Source organism: Dipodomys spectabilis, unplaced genomic scaffold (genome assembly GCF_019054845.1).
Source record: "Dipodomys spectabilis isolate Male_0828 unplaced genomic scaffold, ASM1905484v1 ptg000125l, whole genome shotgun sequence".
Lineage (NCBI taxonomy): Eukaryota > Metazoa > Chordata > Mammalia > Rodentia > Heteromyidae > Dipodomys > Dipodomys spectabilis.
Window position 1 is genome coordinate 3750770 of NW_024870802.1, and position 23727 is coordinate 3774496.

The 23727-nt window shown below is 35.5% G+C and overlaps 1 protein-coding gene across 2 annotated transcripts in view; it reads right to left on the reverse strand.

Annotated features, from left to right (window-relative positions):
• Nucleotides 1–23727, reverse strand: part of Vti1a (vesicle transport through interaction with t-SNAREs 1A) — a 316596-nt gene that overhangs the window by 241153 nt on the left and 51716 nt on the right. For both annotated transcript variants that reach the window (XM_042689513.1, XM_042689514.1), the window contains exon 4: nucleotides 8478–8555. In XM_042689513.1, the coding sequence (XP_042545447.1) occupies nucleotides 8478–8555 (78 nt within the window). The remainder of the gene's footprint in view (nucleotides 1–8477; nucleotides 8556–23727) is intronic.

Below are 23727 nucleotides of genomic sequence, written 5' to 3' on the forward strand. Positions count from 1 at the left end.
AATGAAAGGAAATACGCTACCACAGCAGCTGATGCTTTCAACTTGCCCCCACACTCCATCCCAAACTCATTCTCTCACCCCTCTTCGCAGCCCTTTTCAAAGCAGGTAAGTGAAGCTGTGCAGAAGCTTCAGACGGAGCTCAACTAGTATGAGGAGCTGTGCGAAGTGGGGAGCTGGAGAGGCAGGATTCAAACAGCTCGGCACAGCCAACACCAGATCAGCTCCCTCTGTACCACAAGCCTGCCTCCAAGCATGCCTGGAGAAGAGTATCAGGAGGAAGAGATGCCAGCATACTGTTTCCAAACCCAAAGAAACATTGGCTTTGGAAACATATGGGTGCTTGTCTTCTTAGCATAGGTGCAAGAAAGAAATCTCGAGTAACAATTACTATGAAAATCCTGATTCAGAGACAATCACTTCTAAGCAACTCGTATGCCAATTCAGTGTCACCCCATAATCTAGCCTAGAAATGTCTATGCTTACATCTATATCAAAGGATAGACAGAATTATATTTCACAGTATATCATTCTATTAGTTAGTTCTTCTAATTGTAATTCCATTATAGGACACTGTTTTGGAAACATCAACTCTAAAACCATAATAAATGAAACCGTTGCATTGCTACAGACACCACACAAAATTAAGCCATCAAACAATAATACATTCTAAAAGACATGCATAGTTGTTTTGGGCTTTTTGAATTAAGATATCTAATTCCATATCATTCAACTTAACAAAAATTTGACAAAAATGCTGTTTATAACACAGCACAAGATTTTGTTTTCATTACTTAGATTCAGCAACAAGAGCTTTGTGTATTTCCTTTATATGAAGAGTTTAAACTCTACTATTAGTTTTGTCAACATTTGTGAATTCTGATTCTTCTCCTAAATGTGAGCATTTGGGAATATTAAAAATAGATATACTATCTTATAGGAAAATAATGTTGATATATCTCTCACTCACCCAAAGAATAATATTTTATGCCAAAATGACACCTGTTTTACTTTATTTATCTGCTTCTGTGTAGAAAACACAAGAAGATTAGAATAAGGTGTTTGTGTATTTTATTTTTATTTTTGTTTATATGGCATTTTTACTTTTACTAAGAAAAGATATCACTAATACATCTTAAATAAGAAGGGTGGCAGAAAACTACTATTCACAAGCCCCTAAATTAACATATGCATCATCCAGAGAATGATGACATACCAATTAAAACTGATTCCAGGCAAATGAAATCTGAACTAATTCATAGTATTCTGATTATTATAAGCAATTTTAAATGTCAATATGGTCCATTTTTATGTCCTAATAGGAAAATAACAAAGCACCTTACTAAATAAGAAAAAATTTAGCTACTTTATCATTGAGAAAAAAGTACCAAAGCATATTAGATATATGACGCCTCATTAAAAAAAAAAAAACAAACTCAAACCATAAACAGCATCATTCCACATCTTTCAGTGACATGGGGATAAAATCATTAACATGCTGTAAATATTTACTGGGCCACAAAAAACTCCGGAACTGTATCATGAAACTGACTAGTAAACTCAGAAAATGGAGAGCCCACTGGGGTGCTGTTTTAACAATGACGTGAGCTTTGGCTGTTCTGAGTTACCTGCACACACAGACAAGCAGGGACACATGTGTGTTTTCACCAAAGAACAGTGTCTTAGGTGCAACATACGAATGTGGGGGAGGGAAAAGAGGTGGAGAACAGCTTCCAGTAAAGTAAAACAATCTCACAAAAAAATTTAATCACATTAACTTCTTTGAGAAACCAATATAAACTACACAAATTTACAGTAAAACAGTATCATTTTAAGATGTTCTTTTGTCATTCTTCCTTTTTTGTCTTTAAAATATAATTTTAACTCAATGTCAGTAAAATAAAAAAACAAATCCTGTGATATGCATGATTAGAATACAGGTTTTAAGAGTGTGTGTGTGTTGTTTATTTTGTTTATATATATGTGTATACATATATACACACAGACACAGACATAGACACACAGACACACACACACATATATATAAAGAGAGACAGACAGACAGACAGACAGACAGACACACACACACACACACACACACACACACACACACACAGGGCAGTGGAGAAGCTTTCTGAGCCAAAGGTCAGTTGTTTTGCTAGGTGCAGATTTCCCTAGAAAAATGAAGGCAATGATTCACTTCAGATATGAACGTCAATTTTACAAGAAAAGATAGAATTAAAAAGAAAAAAGGAAGCTAGAAAGTACTCACCTCTTCACGTAATTTTATCAACTGCAACATGAATGCACAAAAAAAAGATAAAAAGGAAAGAAATGGCAGGAAAGAAAGATCAGTTGTGTGACAGTATACAGAATTAACATTGACAATTTATCTGTTTACATGTTTAGCATTTAAAAATCACAGACAAACACATTAAAAGAACCTAAACATAGACTACATGCAGAGTTTTTTGAACGAATAAAGATCACTTTCTCACACTGTCACATTAAACAAAGAGAATAGTGTGAAATTCTCTTTTAAAGTACATCTAAGACACCATCATGAAATAAAGGGGAACGACTTCATAGAAGTCTATATTATAAAGAAGAAAACAAGTTTACTGCTCGTCTCTTCTAAGAACGTACCACTGAAGAGATTTTGTATACACAAATTTTCAGGTTGTTGCTCTATTCAGAACCTTGACAACTGATTTCAGATCATGCCAGCAAATGAAAATGATTAATGGTTTGTGTGTTGGTTCCAATAAGTATTTAAAGCAACAAACCAGTATATGAGTTAATATTATACCACCCTGAAATGGGACTGCATTTGGAGGTAGCATTCTTTAAATTTAGAATAAAATATATATCACAGTTAATTCCTAGATTTTGTTTTGCTTAAAGACTACATGCGGCATGTTTCTGTCCATACTTTTTGATTCTTCCTTTTTCTTTTATTGTGTAAATTGGACTATCTCAAAGCAATGAACTCTCTTCCTTCATTTGTACTATGGGCAGTTTTCACTAAAGTCAAATTTTTAAAAAACCCAATAATCTTTACTTTTTAATTCTCCTATATAGAATTTTTTTCTATTTGTTTTATACACAATAGATAAAAATAAGCTGCTTAACTATTTAGAAACTAGAAAAAATGATGCAATCATAAATCTGCCTTGTTCTTTGTATGTGTTTCTGACATTACTCTAAGCCACAAATATCATTGTGTAGTTAAGATGACTCCCACAGTTTCTGCAACGAACAGAAATTGAAACCTATGTTGTAACAGACTATAAACCACATTCTTGGTCTGAAATTTGCATTCTCAGCAATTCAGCTCTACAACTGATAATTTTTAAACATCCCAATATCTGTAACATCTGTTATAATACTTGACATGTGCAGGCCAATAAATTAAACTATTGCTTTGGGAGAAATGTGCTATGAATTGCTCACTCTAAGTCTCTCTAACAGTGTCATGTTGACTACAGCACTGAATTTTCAGTGCTTAATGCTGTTTTTGTCTCAAATTCCAAGCAAGCAGTATATACTACAGCTTGTTTTGTTATTTCATTTGCTCCATGGAAAGCCATTAGAGTGCAAACAAATGAGATTTTCCCAAATTGTTCTGAACCCGGTATAAAAGGGGAATAGTTTATTGTGTAACATCTCAATTTAGATCTAATAAAAAATGAAAAACTGAATATTCTGCTTTGAAAGTACGCAAACAGTTGTTATTTGTAGACGTGCTCAGTCTCTCAGCAAGCACCCAACGTGCAAAGCATCTCACCAAGTCCCCAAAGTTAAACATTCTTCCCTAAAAGAAGTAAAATACCAAACTATGATACCTGGCCTATCACAGATTGGAATCTTTCTCTTGGCTATTCGAACATCATGGGGGAAAAAGGAAAACACGAGTTCTCAGAAAGAGAAGATTTGGGAATTGATCGGAATAGCTTTCTTTTCTTTCTGGGGCATCATTCTTCCGTTGATACTATGATGTACTTAGAGAGGGCCAAAGTTTAAAACGACTCCTCCTCAATGGAGACCATTTGGGGCATGCCACCCTGCCATCATCAATGAGTGTTTAAAAATGCTACCCATTTGTTTTTTCAATAGGTCCCAAACAAAAAACGTTCTATCTTGTTTGTGCTGCATGGCTGCCTTCGACTCCACGCCGGATTTGTAGCTAAGCTAGGTAATCGGAGGGTTTTTAATCTTTATCTGTTTTTTTTTTTTTTTTAATGTAGGCTGAGGGTTATGCACTGAACTAAACAAAAGATGGTCTGTTTTTGAAAATTAACAATGCTAGGGTGGACGGTCAGGGTGGGTGGGTGAGCGGCCAGCTCCAGCGCAGCAGAGTGTGTGCTGTCATCATCACCATAAACATCTTTTTGGGGAAACAAAGACATATACACACACTCACAGGCACGCACGCGCGCGCACACACACACACACACACACACACACACACACTGCCCCACGCAGAATTTGATACAAGAGGTAATCTGCTCCTTTGTGGGCCGAAAACAAAATCTGGTTTCCGCTGGTTTGAGCCAGCGGAATCTCTGGTGGCTAAGCCTGCTGCTGTGGCCGCGCAGCCTGGGAGGCCGCGCGCGCGCCCGCGCGCGTCACGTGACCCCACACCTACCCACCGGTCGGGTTTTTTTTTTTTTTTTTAATATTTTTTCCAGCGCTGATAACGCGGCTGCCGCCTCTGTCCGCGCGCAGATAACGAATAAACGCTGAACTCTATTAAACGCCCTTTGCACATTATCGTGGGTCGAACACACCATTTTCTGAACTTGGGACGCCAGTCTATTTACTTTGCCATAAACCCTCAGCACGTCACTGACAGATTTGTGCCTGGTAATGATCTGCTCTGCCAGGGCTATATGAAATGATACCGACCTTCTTTAGATCTTGGGGAATTAAATTGACCGGCTTCACCCCCTGGTCTGTAGCTGAAGTTTGACACACTTTATGCACAGCAAGCCCAAATCGGAACTTAAGAGAACCTCGTCTTAAAAAATTAAGCAATTATTATCTGCTACATATTGCTTTGCTACAAAAACTTCCCCGCGTTTGGAACTGTCCTTCCCTTTACATGTATATCCTTCTACTCGGGATTTACTCAGTCATTGATCAATATAATTTTGCATATGGTAACTGTGAGCCTTCTAGGGTTCAAAAGACCAGCTTAGAATATTTTATTTGCCCCATTATCCAACTCCACTATGAAAGGCTCTGTGGTTTTTGTTCTGTAAGTTGTTTTTTTTTTCCTTTCTTGAAAATGGTTCTCATAAAAAGACATCAAGTTAAGAACTTCTAAGGTTTCCACTCTAAATACTCAACCCGCAATGAAGTGAAATGTCGCCATACTGAATGGCAAATACTTTATTTTAAAAGAATAGAAAGATGATGCCTAGGACAACATTCCTTAGAAAGCTGAGAACACAACAAAATATAAGTGTGCAATGCAGAGAATTCTGTTCTTTTTTTTTGTAAATTGAGGATGTTATATTTGAGGGACTGAAAAGGATATGAATCAGAAACAGATTTATTCAAAGTAATTAACTGGGAATTAAATTAAATGAAATGTGTTTTATATGAGGGACACTGAATTTGTATTCGAAAAAATTCTTAAATTTTTAAACAACAGCAGTTCCAATTACAGTAGAAATGTTTAGACATTTAAGAGCAAATTAATGTAATTTACAGTTAGTTGCAAGATTATAAACTGTACTTATTAACAGCCTGGTTTTAGATGCCTAAAAAATTGCATCATAAATTCCAGAATGAGAAATGGCTATTAACATTAATATTTGATTCAAGAAGCTGCTACAGGAATTGTACACTGCATTGAGAGTAACTAGTCAGTATTTTACTTATTTACAATCATTGCAAAGAATTCCTTATTTTATTATTTTCCTTTTTAAAATCTCCCTTTATATTTTAAGTAGTAGATGTAACCTAATTTCAACTAAACAAATACTGATAACGTTCTTCATCTTGCTTATCTTCAAGTTAAAACCAGTAAATTAAACATTTATCATAAATACTATATAAACAAAAAGTTTAAAAATCAACTTATCCACATTTAATTTGAAAACAAACTTATTTCTGGGCAGTAAATACTTTCAGGAGCTTAGTTCCTGAGCTATAGAAATTAATATGAAGAGCCAATTTAAAATTTTTTAATTTTAAAGAAGCTTCTATTTTGATTGTTTACTTAGTCTGAATGAATACTGATACAGATGAAGGTTATTTTTAAGTGACCATACCTGGTTAAGGATATGTTTGAGATCTTTAAACCTATATATAATGAGGAAAAGCCTCAAAATAAATGTTAATGATTTCCTCACGACATAGGAATTTTGCCACATTTTGGTAAAAAAAAAAAAAAAAAAAAAATCCAAAAAATTTAAGCACAGTTTCTTTCAAGTTTCAAACTCTATTCAAATTTTAAGCTGAAAAGTTCCCGTAAGTGATAATCTAACAGTTACATATTCTCATGGCTATATTCATCATATACCATTTATTGAAGTGACAGATCCTTAAAACTAAACTTCAGGTTTTCCAAGTCCTTTCAAAATTTGCAAGTTTGATTTATACAGGTCCACAAAAAATTTGGGCACAATCACTTTAAAGTGACAGAAATATAATTTGAAAAATCCAGAAAATATGAACTCAAATCTATTTTTGTAGAATGCTTTTCTTTAGACATAAAAATCATACTTATATGTGTGCAAGGCAAATATTTCAGGCACTTAAAATGTTCATGAAGAGATGTGAACATGGTTTAAATTTTTTTTAAAAAAGGACTCCTGTCACAGAGCTACAGCATCCATTACAATAAAAGAGTCTGAGTTAGACAGAAGCACCTCCTTCCTCTCTATTTCTTCTACATTAGGCAGTGGTTTCAAATGAGAGGGAAAAATCTATAGCTTTTTTTTAAAAAAAAGAACTGACATGGCAACTACACACATTTTTTTTAAAAAAAGATAATGCTTTTTTTGCAGCGGATGGGAAAGAAAATTATGATTCATTCATTCAATAGGCATGAGCAATCCAAACCTCACTTTTAAAAAGGGAGAAAATATTTTTCTCTCATCCTCACATTATTTAATCTATTATGAGTAAAACCCTTCATCACATCAGCCTTTTATGTTTGATGTGCTATTTTTTTCCTTTAGCTATTCTCACATTTCAGTAAGGGAAGCTGAAATCCCAAGTCAAATCTGAACAATGTTTACATGTCTGAACTCAAGCTGATAACATCCAAATAGTGGAGGAGGTGGGGTACTTCACCCAACAAATATCATCAGATCAGTAATCCTTTTCCCATCTTTTGTGTAGGTATTTCAGTCACACAGAAATGTTTGTTTATAATATTAATATTACAATAGTAAGACAGTAATGGCATATATAGTAGATGGTAATTTAGTATCAGCAATTTGAAATGGTAAATATAATTATGCAAAGTTTATAATGTATTCAATATGTTATGTTTCAGTATCTTATTAAAGTTTTGTTTCATCCAGTGAATGATTTGTGTTCCGTTTTATTGTGGCAGAGTAGAGACCTTTTCTGTACTTGCTAATGTAACCTTAATAAACACAGTCAAGTCTTGCTTGAGACGTTCCCTGTCCTCAATCAGTCTCCAGGGTTGTTTGAGACAATTTTTAATTCGTCTCCACACAAAGGTTCCTGAAAGGTTTTTTTTTAAGTCATGTACATAATCTATCTGAATTTATGAAGTCTGCAGTATTAATTCAAAAGAAGAAGTGGGGCATTAATTAGACTCACGACACTACCATATGATCCAATGAGAACTGACAGTCAAGTGTCAAGGGCCTTTTGAGAAGATATTGTATCATTTTTGCCTGTGCAGAACTTAAACTGCAAAAAAGGACACACTATTATTACTATTACTATTATTACTATTACTTGGCAGAAGCAGTTCCTCTGTCAGGGTATCCAAGTTCTACACTGGTGCTTACAATTTGCATTTTGGTGAATGTATTTTTAAGAAGCTACACAATAGGAGACTGAGCTGTGCTATTGAATTTTGAAAGCTTACTTTCATTTGTTTTGCTGCAAGTGTTGATTTAATTATACTGCATTATTATCAAAGCTGTATTATGTACTTTTTTATTCCTTTTACATGTGTTTGAGGTGAAGACCTTGGCTTTGTCTGCAAACGGTGTGTTTCAAGTTATTCCTTAAGTACTAAATAATAAAGAAATGAGAAGAAAAGATTTTTTTAAAAGATAGCAGACAGTGATCACAAGGTAAAGGGTTAAATGTAAGATCTCCAAGAAACATTTTGAAGTTGATTAAGACTCCAGCTTTGCATTAAACAGTATCGCTTCCACATGAGTTGCTGCTAATACCGTTAAGGAGCAGCTTGAGAGCCCAGTGGGCCTGTGACCTCCTTCACCCTCCAGCCACCCACCGGGCCTTCCTGATTAGCATTCTACCTGGTTCTCTGAGGAATTCCCATCATCCCCTAGGAGCTCATTCCGTACTTCGTCACTGTAGGCGATCCGTGACCTTTTCTATAAAACAAAACAAAAAGGGAAAGGAGGAGATGAACATTAGAAAGTAAAGGCTTCGAAGCATTATCCATATCAAGACCGATCATCTCAAACCTCGAGAGCCCCCTAATGGAAACCCATTGGTGAAAATTTGCAAACCAAAGTTGTCTAAAGTTCCTGAACTTGAAAGGTTCAATGTAAATTACAAGTTTTTAAACATGCCAATAATATGAGGAAATACTGTTATGTAAACTTTCTATTAATATTTACAAATGGATTAGGGCTTGTATATTATTCCATACATCATCTATCAAATGAGATCACTAAGCTAAAAGAAATACAGCTAACTGGCTCTATAGCTATAAAACTCACAGATTGTAATTAGAATAGGAACACATGGGGGTGGGGCTTTGAGATCATAGCAGGAAACAGACTGTACAATTAGAGCTTTAAAAATTATACCTCCAATTCTATTCCGGAATGCTTGGACTAGCACATCTGTACTTATTTCATTATTACAATGTTACTATCCAAAGCAAATTTAAGACAGTCCTTTATCCAAACAATAATTCAAATGCCCCTAACTTCTTTATAAAGAATAGGTATGTGTGTGTGTGTGTGTGTGTGTGTGTGTGTGTGTGTATGCGCGTGCACGTGCATGTATAAGCAAATTAAATTTCCCAACCCCATTAAATAATACCAAGTAGGCTATGAGTCAAACTTTCACAATCCCAGTAAATAAAGACGAAAGGGTGGTGAGTCAAAGCTTCACACACTGAAATTTTGTTTTACAAGAAATCTACCCTCACCTATAAACTCAGAGGGACATGTCTGCAAGCAATTCATGAATTATCTAAACATATGCATTTGAGAAAGCTAAAGGGCTCTGAAAACTAGTGGTGAAACTAAAGTCTGATATTCAGTTCCAACTCTATCTTGTTTATTTCAGACCCAATTTAGATTTATAAGGTACTTTGTGCCCTTTCAGCTTCTCAACTCAATAAAAATGGTCAGTTAGAAAATGACAGGTAGGAAAGAATAATCTCTTTCTGATCTGGGATCTACAGTGTGGGTCTTGAACTTCTTACCTCTTTAACTGTGATCTAACAAGAAGTATCCATAATCCATGAGCAAAAATCAACAATAACATTTTAATTAGATTTTTAGGTGAGTCAATGATTAACTCTGCTTGAACCTAGAAGATCATAAAACTTTAAGCATAAAATCATATTGTATTAGAATTTAAAAGGAATTTAAATAAGAACAACCAATAAACTTTAGATCATTTTAAAGAGGTAGTCTTTCTCAACTGAGGTTCTTTATCTGAACTACAAATCACATAAAATTACTTCTGCAACTATTTTCCTAGTTCTCCCAAGAGTGACACATAAGAGAGAATTTAGTTCATTTCACATAATTGAAGACTTAGCACTTAGGGCTCTCGCAGAACCCAGGTTTGTTTCTTTTTTTTAAAGCCTAATAGAATAAAAATATATTAATCTACATAACTATTACCTCCCTTTTCCAGAAAAACAAGTTTCATAGAATTCTAAAGGCAATTTTGCTTGAATTGAGATTAGAGCATTGGACTCCTGACTCACAGCTAAGTGCTCCTTCTACTTCATAAAAATTCCTCCCTATAATTTCACCCTCTGGGTAGACTCAGGGAAAAAGGCACAAGAAAGGGCAAAGTGTTTCAGTATTAAGTAGATTGTGTCTTCCCTTTCTTGCCCAGATCTCTAAAAAGCCATACTTTCTTTCCACTAATATGTACTTTAGCAACTGCAATAAGTTTAGAAGTAGGTAAATAAAATTACAGCAATTTGCAGACAAAGGGACAGATTGGAGAAGCCAACTCATTAGCCCAAGGTCTAAAAAGACATCCCATCAGATCTCTTGAAATTCAGGAGTGATACAACCCATTCACACTGAACATTTTATCACTACGAACAGCATATGCTAAGCTTGCTTTTTTGCTCATTGTATCTACTAAAGCTACTGTTATCTATTTCTACTGATTTCACACATAATTGTATTTGTAAATCTAAATTATAAAGACAGTCCACTCTGGGGTCTTAGTACAATATTTAATTCAACCCAAAGCTTTCTTTTGTCCATTTGGAGATTCCCCACTATAGTAATTTCAAACTATATAGCAATTTCAAGCAAAAGTATTTTACAGCTTTAAAGGAAATGAGAACCTTCAAATAGGCTGTGGTATCAGAGCTGCCTTTTTAATTATTCATCTCAACACTATGGGGGACTAAAACATTCCACAGTATGCAAGAATATCATACAGAGATTGTTTTTGTTTTTCCCTTTTTTCACCAAAATACCAACAAATTGGCATAGATTATTCAATTACATTATAATCTTATTTTGACTTTGTGTGCTTCAAAAGAAGAAGAAAATTGTAAGTGTGGATCCCTAAGTATCTAATCTTGTTTTGGTTAGAACGCACTGTTTTTGAAAACCAGCAATTAAAGAGGATATGTGCTCAGCAATAGAGGAGAACTAAAGATTTATCCACAGTCAAAAGGGTGGTCTCTATAAATGTCATTCTTCAGCATTGGAATGGTAAAAACTGGTCATTTGGATGGCTGTTCTGGATGTTAATTAAGCAAATGATATGCTGAGTTTCACAAAGTGGTCTCGGAGAAGCTAACTTAAGAAATGAAAAGACTAACTTATTTCAAATATCAGAAATAGTTCCCCATGAGCTGAACACAGAACTCTTTACACTTGAGTTTTCTTTTAATAAGACAAACCAAGATATTGTTTTACTAAGAATTATATTTAGATGCCCAACTTAGATATCTTCTCATAATTTCTGAACAGCTGAAATTTTAAGTAAGCTGATGGCATGTAATCAGTCATAATTAGGACAGCAAGATATCATCACTAAACAAATTGAAAACCAAAAATTATAAAATACTGTTTTATGAATAATTTTCCTCTAAACATCAAGAAATTATCTTTATAGAATGTTTAAAAAAGCTCCTGTTATGATCATTACTACCTACATAATATTTTAAATGAGGATTCAAAGTTAATGAAACTGAAACCTCTTTATAATTATAACTAAAATATTTTTGATTATGAACAGTATAAAATCTGTACTTTAGCCAAATGCAGGCATGAGAATTTGAGCTGAAATGTCACACATTCAGCTACAGTTTGAAGGAACCCAATTCATAATGCATTTTATAAATAGTTAATGACTTCTATACATAAGCTAACCAGGCAAATCAAGAAATTGTCAACATTTTTAGTCTTAGTTGTCAGTTACCACTGCCTACTGGTGCTTTATATGTGGCTGTGGAGAAGACAGAAGCTCTCTGCAGTTTGTAATCTACTGCAATTTCTGGTCTACACTGAAAGGGTGGAATAGCTTCAAAATTACACACACACACACACACACACACACACACACACACGCACACTCAGAGTTAAATACAAGAACATTCCTCAGTTTCAGTTGTGTGCTTATACAAAGCTTATTCTTTCTAACTTATACATACTTCAATGAACTAGACACCGCTAGACAGAAAACTTCAGGTCAGGTATGAACAAAAAATATGAAAAATTAACAATTGCTTGTTACTTCTAAGAAGTTAGAGACATAAAGTTTCAATAGTCACTTTAAAATGATGACAAAAAGTGAGTCTGGTTATGAAAGCAAGATTTCAAACTCAAAGACTTTCAATTTTTCACTTGGAATAGGAACAGGATGTTTGCACACTGATTGGCTGATTTTCTTAACACCAAGTTCAAACATACCCAATTGTTCAATTCTGTCTGGAAAGTTGTTGAAATTGTCTATCTACTTGACCTGAGCTTTAACATTTCCCAACTAAGCAAATGTGTTCATGGGCAGGCACTGCTAACTTGGAACAAAACAAATTAACTTAGCTTAAACTAATTAAAAATGGTGATCTCTGGTACTGCCTTCTATGAGTCTCTATATGTCAAATATAGTGTATGTAGCCAGAACGAGCGAAAACATAACAATGAAGTTGGTTTATTACTAAAGCGTATATGAGAATTTAATTTCCATGGCGTGCACATGGCAAAGCAATTGCTTAAATTGCCTCACCTGGGAATTTAATACAATGTTATCATCAGACCAGCCACATTGTAAATAGATTTATAATGCTTTCCATGTGCTGTTCTCTGTTGCATATAAATTAAGTAATGATCTGGTATTACAATAAAAATCAGCTAGTTCCCACACCTGGCAGACAGGATATTTCACTAAATTAATACCCATACAGCTACATCACAAGGCACGGGAGGGAAAACCATCTCTAAGCGTTTCACTTGGATTTTACATGGGAAGTAAATATTCCATGGTGTTGTACAACGTACGCTGAATGGTCTGCACAAGACAATCTATTTCTAACATCTGTATCACAGAATTAAGACTTTTTCCTTCCATTCAATCTTGGCCTAATTTCCTTCATTCAGTACTTTAATTACTAATCAGCAATTCGCAACATTCACAAACACTAAGAAGCCCTTTATTCTAATCTATGCACTGCAGACAGCCAAACAATTGATACAAAGTGCAGTGTGGCTTTGGGAAGTAATGAAAGAACAGCTTGTCCTACTTCCTAATCAAATTGGTCTACAGAAGAAATAGTTAATAGATTTCTCCATAGTTCTAAAACAAATTAACCAGTCTGGCCAGACTTTTCCACAACTCCTACCATGTTTTGCAGTTTCCACATATTTAATAATGCCCAAGGTTACCAGGTGATGCATGTATTAAACTGCTCTGCTTTCATAGCCAAAGAATTTAACCGCTCCTGTTATAATTAACACTTTGGGATATCTATAGTGTACCATGAAATTATATTTATTAGCTAGCCATTTAATTGCTGGCATTCAGTTCTTAAATTTATCTGGTTCTAATTAGATAATACCACAGCACATAATAGCCAAACAGCATTTTCAAAAAATGTATCTTTCTCTGTCACCGAGTAGTGCATCTTTAACCTGGTTTCTATTGCTCAATGCCTGGTTTCAGCTTTTTAGCTACATGCTACCTCTGCAGCAGGACTCAAAAAGATTCAAAAATCCAGGACAAGAAACATACATTTTGGAGGAAAAGTAGTGATTTCTAGCAAAAAACAATAGAAGGTTAAAACCTATTCTACTATAGGCAAAATAAGTACACTGTTAGGTAAATGTTTGATCTATGAAAAGCAGTTACGACAAAAAAAAAAAAAAAAAAGCACAAGGCACTGAATGAAAAGAACAGAGACCACATTCCAGCATATGATCTTGGTCAAATATCAATTTCTCATCTCAAAAAATAATGGTATTATACCTATTTTCTGGGACTGTTGCAAGAATTTAAATCTTATAAACAAATGAAAACCTTTCCTAGCACCTTACCATGATGGTTATTCAGAGTGAGAACATCTAACTGTTAGCACACACCTGGTTAGGAACTCAATCAGTGCATCCTTAAAACAAAACAAAACAAAACAAAACTTGCCAACATAAATCAAAAGTAGTTTTTAAAAGTCCATGTTATTTAATAACCCAGTGATTTGTTAGCATTGTTCTGTCCCATTCTACTTATTTTATGGTGTTGCAATTTCTGGATGATATCCAAAAAGTAAAAATTTTACTGCATTATTTCTTTAATATTATCAGAGAAAGTAAATAGGTTCCAATCTGTTTCGTCTAAGCAATCATTCCACTGAACATGGCTTGTTCTGGCTCAAAGGGCTGTTTAGAGCTGAAGGTCAAGCTCATTCACTGGGAAGCGTATATGTTGCCTATACTGCAGCGTTAATGAAGGGAAAGTATACTTTCTATCTGTTATAATGCAAGCCACAGAAAGATTACATTACATGCCTGATGCTAGACTATCACCACAGCTTAGAAGGTAGATTACCATGAGAACATTCAGTAGGTAACACTAAGGGAAGAGATATAAATTAAAAAGAAAAAAGTTTGGTCATTTCATCATAATCAGTCTCATTTATTACTTTTGTTTGTATTTTCAAACACATTTGACATGTTTGAAATCGATATTTATCTTTTGGCTGTAAATAGTAAGATAAATTATCCCATATTTCTTAATTACTTTTTACAATTGAACTTTAATAGGACATGTGAATATTTATACAGATGTCATGAGGCAATACATGTGGGTATACTCAGATCGACTCACACAAACCCATATGCAATCCATATGGAAAAAGATCTGCATTTCTGCCTCTCAATGCTAGAACAGGCTTTTATTTAGACTAGGGGACTCTGACCACATTGCTGCTACATCATTTAATGATTAGCAAAACAGACAGGCTAAAAATCAAGTAAGTGCACTTCCTCATTTCCCCTTCCAGCATTTCTAAACTACAGCCTAAAAGTTAAGTTTACCATTAGTGTTTCGGAATGCAACCTGAGTTAGCTAGTACCTAGGCCCTATTTGCTTACATATGCTTACAGTTTATGACTTTTGACACTGTTCTTGGAAACATTGTGGCTGTGTCTTAAGTCATGCTAGCTTGTCAATCAACAATTAAGTTACTTCATTCAGAAAATCAGCTCATGACAGAATGCCCAGATGTTGTCTGCATCTGGAATAGTGCAAGTGTGCAGTGGAGGAAGTCTAATGCCTCAGAGTCTTTCTGGATGTAAAATAACATGAATCCACAGACTACTTGGGATAATCAAAATGTTTATTATTTTGTTAATGATACAGAAATGTCCTACACATTCTAACTGGAAATGACACTCTGGAAAATGAGTACTTGGAAAATTACACTCTAGTAAATGAGTACAATGTAACAGATGCTTCATTTGAACTAGTGAAGCAGAAAATATAAATTTATATAATTAATTCACACAATTGTAAAGGCCACAGAGTTTAGAAAGACCAGGCAGAACAAGGACAGACTTGCTTCCCAACACTGCCATTCTTTTTCATTTGACTGCACAACTACCACAACCAAGGTCACCTTACTTTCATCCCCCAGAGCCAAAGTTGACTGTGCTGTTCACCTGGCTCTCTGAACTCAACAGAGGCTACAAAGTCCACTTTGTTTCTGGTCACCCTTATAACTACTACTACTACTACTACTACTACTACTAAATAAACCTTCATGTATTGTTGATATTTGAAATATTAAGAACAACAGCTTTTAAACTTCAAGGATGACAAATGCTTACGGTGAAATGTTTTGATAGAATACAATGACAGAGTTCAGAGGGTGTCAGCCACACCTATGGGTATTAGATATATGTCAAAATGAATTTTCACAGGCTATGCTGTAAAGCAGTAATCTACCCACATGACCCCAAGGAGGGCTATATGGGTTAAGATTTGTTAAAAACTTCCTGATTAATCCACTGGATCTGCTGATTGATTTCCTGTGTAGTTACTCTAAAAGTTAAGATTGTAAATGTCCTCTAATAGAATGTTGTGTTTTTATCTGGAGTTTCTATTAAAGACTATGCTGGGATACATCTCTCTCTCTCTCTCTCTCTCTCTCTCTCTTTCTCTCTCTCTCTCTCTCTCTTTCTCTACTGAGCTTATAGTGTTTATAATTCAAAGATGTATGATATCTCTTAATCATTATAGATGTAGCTAGTAAAGCTATGATGGTTAGGAAATATAAGAAGATCATTTTAGCAAAAACTTTCTATGAAAACATTTGTAAGGCTACTTCTATACTAGGATGAACCAAAACAAAAAACAATAAAGCCAGTGTAAATATTCATATCGGACTCTAAACATGTTCTTCCTGGAAGAGTTTCCATTTTGGAGCTGGGTAACACAGCCCTGTAATCAAGACTCAGAGGCTCAGAGTTTGAGGCCAGCTTGGGCAAAAATCTGAGCGAGGCCCCATCTAAATTAAGAAGCTGATTGTGCTGGCATGTGCCTGTAATCTCAGCTATGCAGGAGGTATAGGTGGGAAGATTGTGATATGAGGACAAAAACATGAGACCCTATTGGAAAAATAACTACAGTAAAAAACAAAAACAAAAAAACAACAACAATACAGGGCTGTGGCAGTGTGGCTCAAATTGTGGAAAGTCTGCCTAGCAAGCACAAGGCTCTGACTTCAAAGTTCCATACTGCCAAAACAACAAAAAGATCCCTTTTCCTCTCCCTCCCTCAATCCTCCCCCCACCTCCCCTCTCTCTTTGCCAGATCTGGGGCAGTCTTGGGCACTGTCCCTGAGCTTCTTTAGCTCAAGGCTAGAGTGAACTTTTAATTTAATAGTTGTTCACACATAAAAGTTATAGCTTGTCACAATTAATGGTTTGTGATGATAAACTGCTTAAAATTCAAATCCATTCTTTTCTTAGATTTCTTTTGTTTTTAACTAAGGTATTTTTTTGTTTGATTTTCTGTTTAATGTTACAGGATCCCCTCCAAGATTTCACATTATGTTTAGGAGTCAGGCCTCTTCCTGGAATCCAGTCTTCTCTTGGCTGGTGACAGTTTCTCAGATTTTCCTGTTTTTGTGAACTTGTTTTTCTTTTTTTAAAACTCTTGGTAGTAGTGCTGAAGTTTGAACTCAAGTCCTTGCACTACCAAGGCTAGGGTTCTACCACTTGAGCCATGTCTCCAATCTGGCTTCTTGCCTATTATTTGAAGATGGAGTCTTTTCTGCCTAGGCTGGCTTTGAACCACAGTCCTCCAGATCTTAATCTCCTGAGTTGCTAGGATCAAAGGCAGGAGCCACTGGTGTTTAGCTGGGCTTGACATTTTTGAGGAGCAGTGACCAGCGATTTTGTAGTGGCCTTCAATTGGAATTTGTCTGATATTTTTCTCATGAATGGTCCAGAATTAAGTTTTGGGGAGTTAGACCGCAAGGAAAAGTGTCATTTTATCACATCGCATCAAGGGTACCTGTTAGCAGCAGTGATCACTGTTGACAATTTGATTGCTTGGTTGAGCCAATGAAAAGTTGTTCTTTTCCTTTTTTTCACACTGTTCTCACTCCACAGAGCTCATGTTTAAGGACTAAGCAGGTATACTACTTCTCAATGAAGGCAGAACACCTACATCTATTATTTGGCATTCTTCTACATGATAGGTTTGCCTATTCAATCATTATTCACTCAATGATTTCTATGGACTATGGGTCTATGTTTATACTTTGAGTTATTATCATATGCTACTTCATTCATTCATTTTGCTTCTTAAATCTTTCCAACTTTGGCTCCAGTGACCACTTTTCAGTCCTGTTCTTCACCTGACCCCTTGCTATCATCAACCTCCCTTAGAATTCTCTATTCTCCTGTCACCCCCATTATAACTTCTTTCACAGTCTGCCAATAAAAGTACTGGTCTTCCTCTAGGTCTCCATCCTTAGCCTTCTTCTTAATCATGTGAGTGACCTCATCATTCTAACTACCATTGAGAAGGTGATAAGATATTTCTGCATATTCCACCTACAAATCCAACCACTCCTGGGCATCATAGCCTACTGGCATCTCACACCTAATACAGACAACATAGAATATAATCTTTCTTCTATCTACTCCTCCTCCAATTTTCCTAATTTGATGGATAGTGTTACTATGTACATTATGCTTGAAAATTATTTTTCTCTCCTTTATAGCTCAAATCAAATTAAGCAGCAGACTCAATTAAACCTTTATTTTTGGACTTTTTACACCTGGGATCCTTGGACCTATTTACAGGATGTTTCTAACCTTATATATTAGTCCAGTTATTTCCTTGTAATAGTGATTGTGTATTTCAGTCTTTTTATGTATAAATTATATCTAGGACCTTCTTGTGTAGAAAGACGTGTATTTTGGCAGAGGTAAGCCAATAGGTGCAAAGTCTTAGTTCCTCATCTTGAGTAGAAAAAAACTGAGACCTCTTCAACCCTATCTCAACAGAATATCAAAGCTATAGAAGAACCATTGCCTAAAGTTATAACTTATTTCAGCTAGGAATGTTTAAATGGAAAGCCGATTCACTCAACCAAAGCCACTATACTATGGCAAAATGCTAAGCAACACAGCTCTCTAACTTTCTAAGTCACTACCACATTTGTCTTTAATTTCAAATCTAGTTACATCTCATTCGGCTATTTTTCTTGTTCTCATAAGCTAGATATTTCTATTTTCTATTACGTAGAAGCTAAAAGACCACCATTTCAAACAAAATGACGTGCATGCATATTTCCTCTTTGTTTGTCTGATTTGTGGACCTGAGGAATATGGATTACCTCTGTTATCTGCACGAAGAAGCTCTGCAACAAGCCTGGCATTCAGGTTGCTTTTATCTCTGAGACCCCAAATTGTACTGTTAGGCAACAGAGGGCACTTATCTAGATTGAACTGTCATACAAATAGATGTTTGTCAGCCATTCAATTTGTATTGGGGAACATGCCAACAAAAACAAAACCCAGCAATTTAAAACAACAAACCTATCCTCCACTGACAAGAACCAATTGCTGTATTTCAAATGAATAAGAATTATTATAGATTGTACATCCTGAATGTGGGTGCTTCAGAAAGAAAGGTATTCTTGGAACTAATACTGTCTATTTTCTGGCAGTAGTCTAACATCAAGCAAGCATACCGTATGCTTAAAACTAATAAGTATACAGGAAGACAAGAAGAAGCAGGAATTAAATGTTATCAAAGGAAATGGGACTAGCTAATAAAGTTCAAAGTCAAAATTCAGTGGCTACAGGAATAAGGTGACATTGTGTAGCATTCTGAGAGTCTTGTCTATGGTTCTTCCAGGAATGTGTGTCATGCCTCTGCCCAAAAAACAATCTAGGTAGTAAGACCATTGTTGGCTCTGGCTGGGTCAGTCACACACACACACACACACACACACACACACACACACACACACACACACACACACACGACAAAAATCTTAGCAAATTGACCTCAGTTATACCATGTTTCACACACACACACACACACACACACACACACACACACACACACACACACGACAAAAATCTTAGTGAATTGACCTCAGTTACATCATGGCTCAGATTATTTGCAAGGACATATTAGGTGGATCTATTCAAATTGGTATTAATGTATTAATGTCAGAAATTAATTACAGTAAACGCAATAAGCAAATGTGTATGTCTGACAATACGGGTCTCCACGAAGATCAAATATAAAGTATACTTACAAGCCAACCATTTCAAGGGAACCCATATGAATTCATTGAAAAGAAACTTATTTGTATTAAGTTGTTAGAGCAAAAATAACACATTCTGAAGACATCTCAAAAATGGATCTTCTTCCATTAAAATTATGTAATAAGAAATTAAGCACTTTGCAAAATTCTGTAACATGTCACCATACCGAAACCATGACATTAGGTGTTGCAGCAACACTTACTGATAAGACTTAAGGCTGAATGTATTAAAGAACAGCAAAACTTATCGTATACAGGGGTATACGATCGACTTCCCAATGATAACTAAAACACATGATAAAATAAAAGCAAAGTAAAATAGAATACTTTAAATTACTTCTGCATTTTAGTAAATGAGAAAAGTTACTTTTACTTGGAAGAGTGATAAAAATTACTTTTAAAGCCTGAAAGGAAAGATACGTGATATAAACAAATGACTTAAACAGTTTAAAATGTATGTATGTGTTTGTGTGTGTGTGTGTGTGTGTGTGTGTGTGTGTACAAAAAGAAAAATGGTTGAAATGGCCCAAAAAATGGAGCAAAATGTTAACAATGCCTAAATTCATATAAAGTATGCATGCATGGTCTTTGGACAATCCTTCAAACCCTTTTGAAAAGTTAAAATTACTTCCAAATACAAAATTTTAAATGATTAAAAGTGGAAAAATAAGTTAGGCACTGCTGGCTCATGCCTATAATCCTAACTATTCAGGAGACTGAGATCTGAGGATCTCAGAACTCAGCCCATGAAGACAGATTCATGATACTTATCTTCTATTAACCAGAAAAAAAGCCAGAATTAGTGACATGGCTGAGTGAGAGTGCAAGGCTCTAGCCACATACTGACATACAAAACAAAGAAAATACTAGTGAAAAAAGAGAAATATTCCCGGTAAGCTAATTTTCAACAAACAACTATTTGAAACTGGCTAAATGTCAAATAAAACCCTGATCTGGTTAATAATGGTTACTGTTAAATAGAAACACAGCCCAAATTATTTTTATCTGCATACTGTAATATTTTTCTAATAAAAATATGGAACTTTATTTGAAGTTTTAAATCAGCAAGATAATTTCACTTTTTAGTCAATCCATTAGTATGCATTTCAAATTATCCATAGGCAGAAAAATCAAGTTATCTACTCACAATAAGAATACAAAAACAAAGGAAGAGGTAACAATGCTGGATAGGAAGTGTACTCATTACCTTACTCATGTAACTATAACCCCTCTGAACAGTATTTTTTCAATAAAAAAAAAACATAAAAAAAAGAATATAGGTCTGGGAAGGTAGCTCAGTGGTAGAGTGCTTGCCTTGCAGGTATGAGGCCCTGGGTTTGATTCCTCAGCACTACATAAGCAGAAAAATCTGGAAGTGGTGCTTTGGCTCAAGTGGCAGAGCACTAGTCTTGAACTGATAAGCTAAGGGGCAGCACCAGGCCCAGAGTTCAGGCCCTATAAACTCCTCAGCCCCTCCACCCCCCAAAAAAAGAATATAAAATGCCATTGGAAGCAACTTGGCAAATAAACTGAAATTCTCTTTTTTCCTTCCATTTACTTTATATTAAATATTATAAGGCTAGTAATTCTAAATTAGATTGTTTACCACATAATAATAAATGCTTTATTTAATTACTTCATAACATTCCTGGAGGATGCTAACACAAATCTCACTGGAGCATTGTAGCACTAATCAAACACCTTTACCAGGCTTTTCAGTCATGTTCTTGAAAAAGAACACATACTTTCAGGCAGTTACATAAATGCCCACTATACTTTAACTTGGCTTGGCAACAAAGGTGATCCTGATCTGTCTAATTTTGACTGTGATAGTACTGGACAGGGACTGAGTATAATTCTGGTTTCTGAAAAGAACATAGCCAATTCTAGTGCTCTATAAATATACTATAATAATAGGACCTCAGGGCTAAAAGGGACCTTGAGAGTCCTCTAGTGTGCCTTGCTTCCTTACATCATCATACACTTGTACTATATCTTAAAAAGACCTTAGAGAAGGGGGTCTCTGAACTTTCACGAAGAAGCTTACCAACAGTCACAGGTTATTGTCAGGAATTACCTTCCTACATTGCACTTGGTACAACAGTTACATATACAGTAAAGACCTACAAACAGCTGCTGACCATACTTGACATAATAGCTCTTCACTGACTTGAAGACACTTAGCAACTCTACAACTTTCCATTCAGGAAAATATGATCCTAAGTCCTTTCTTCATCTTTATAATTTTCTAACTCTTTAATCATCTGAGATCACAGCCCAAGCATTTTCTCTGGATTATCTTTAGGCATAGTAATCCCAATTGGATGCAGAAATGGAAAGATTTTCCAGAATCTAGCATGGACCCCAAAACTCTAATTCTTAATATGTAAACTTAAGGAGGCCATTTTTTTCTGTTCTTTATTTCTGCTCCAAATGTTTCATATTACACACACACACACACACACACACACACACACACACACACACACACACTCACACTCACACTCACTCACATTAAGACTTTTTTTTTGCTAGTCTGATGATCAAACCTAGGGCCTAGAACATGCTAGGCAAATGCTCTTCTACTGAGCTACACTCCCCTGATTTACTTTAATTTTTATTTGATCTTTAAAGCCAGTTTCCATCACTTTTAAATTTGAAGAAATAATATACTGAAGTACAAAGACATCAGATTTGGGCATTTAATCAGTGTGGATTCAAATTCTGAGCTTGATTGCAAACCCTATGTGCTTCAGAGCTACCTGAAATAAAAATTTATAGCACATATCAGAAATTTAAGGAACACCCCTGCTCTGACAATAATTATTATTGAGAAAGCCAGCAAGGTTAGTATAGTTTAACTGTGGAAGTACCTGTTCAGTGCCTTAGCTTCAGGTCCACCATTGCCACTTTTCTCTGACCTCAGTGATCACCCAAACCCTCATGACTTGAAAGAACACATACATAACTGTTCTATTCCAGTTCCTCTTGGCTCTAGAGACTCCATTTTGCCTCCCAATTTTGGCCTCTTTGCTTTTTCTTCCTTTTGTTGCTATCTGAGCTTGAATCCTTCTGCTTTGAGCCTCAATACATTCTGAGAATCTAGGTTCCCACTCATCCTTTTGCTCTGTCCTTTTCTCTAGAAAACAGTTATGTACATTATCCCAAGCTTTAAAGATTCAGTCATACAACAGAAAAGCTGAAGAGACACAGGGCTTAACTATCTGCGTTCTCTAATAGTATGAGTTAAACTAACTATGATTCAAATCCCAGGTCTGCCCTTTACCATCTGTGGAACTACAAAGAGGTTATACAGTCTTTCCAAATCTCAGCCTGCATATTTGACTAAATACAATAACAAGGAAACTTTTTGGTAATGACTAAGTGGGACACACAATATGCAATGTTAGTGAGTTACCCAGAAGCCCTTTGGAATAGGATGGGTAGGTAAACACAAGGACAAAAAAACCTTGAATTCTCCATTTTAGGTATAAATAGAGCCTATAATTTATAAAGAAGCGTCCAAAAGTTGAGGCAATGAGGCAGAAGCCACCTGGTGAAGATGACAAGAAGCATGAAAGATGGCCAGAGTACTCAACAATATCTGAGCTTCCTAAAGATGAAGATCTCACTCTGAAGCACAAAATCATTATTCTTTGAAATAACAATTGTGGGACAGGTGTAAGCCAGCTGCTGAAAGAAAGAAGTCCCTTTAGACAAGATTTGCTCAGAGAAGCAAAGATGGTAGGCTAGATAAAGAGTAACACAGGCCTTCTGCTTCCTAAAGGACAGGGGGAAAAAAAATCACAGGAGACCACTGTTTTCCCCTTAAAAAACCATTTGTAGCTGGAGAAGTTACAAATGCAGAAAGCTAATAACACAAACACTTAAATGAAGTACATTCCAGAAAGTCATGAACGTTTCAAAAAGAAAAGAGATCTAAAAAATCATGTGAAAGATATCATGTCCAAAACGAGCTTTACGTTGGTGCGGGGAGGGGGGGGGGGGGAGGATTGGGACTGGGGGGGGGGGAGGGGGAG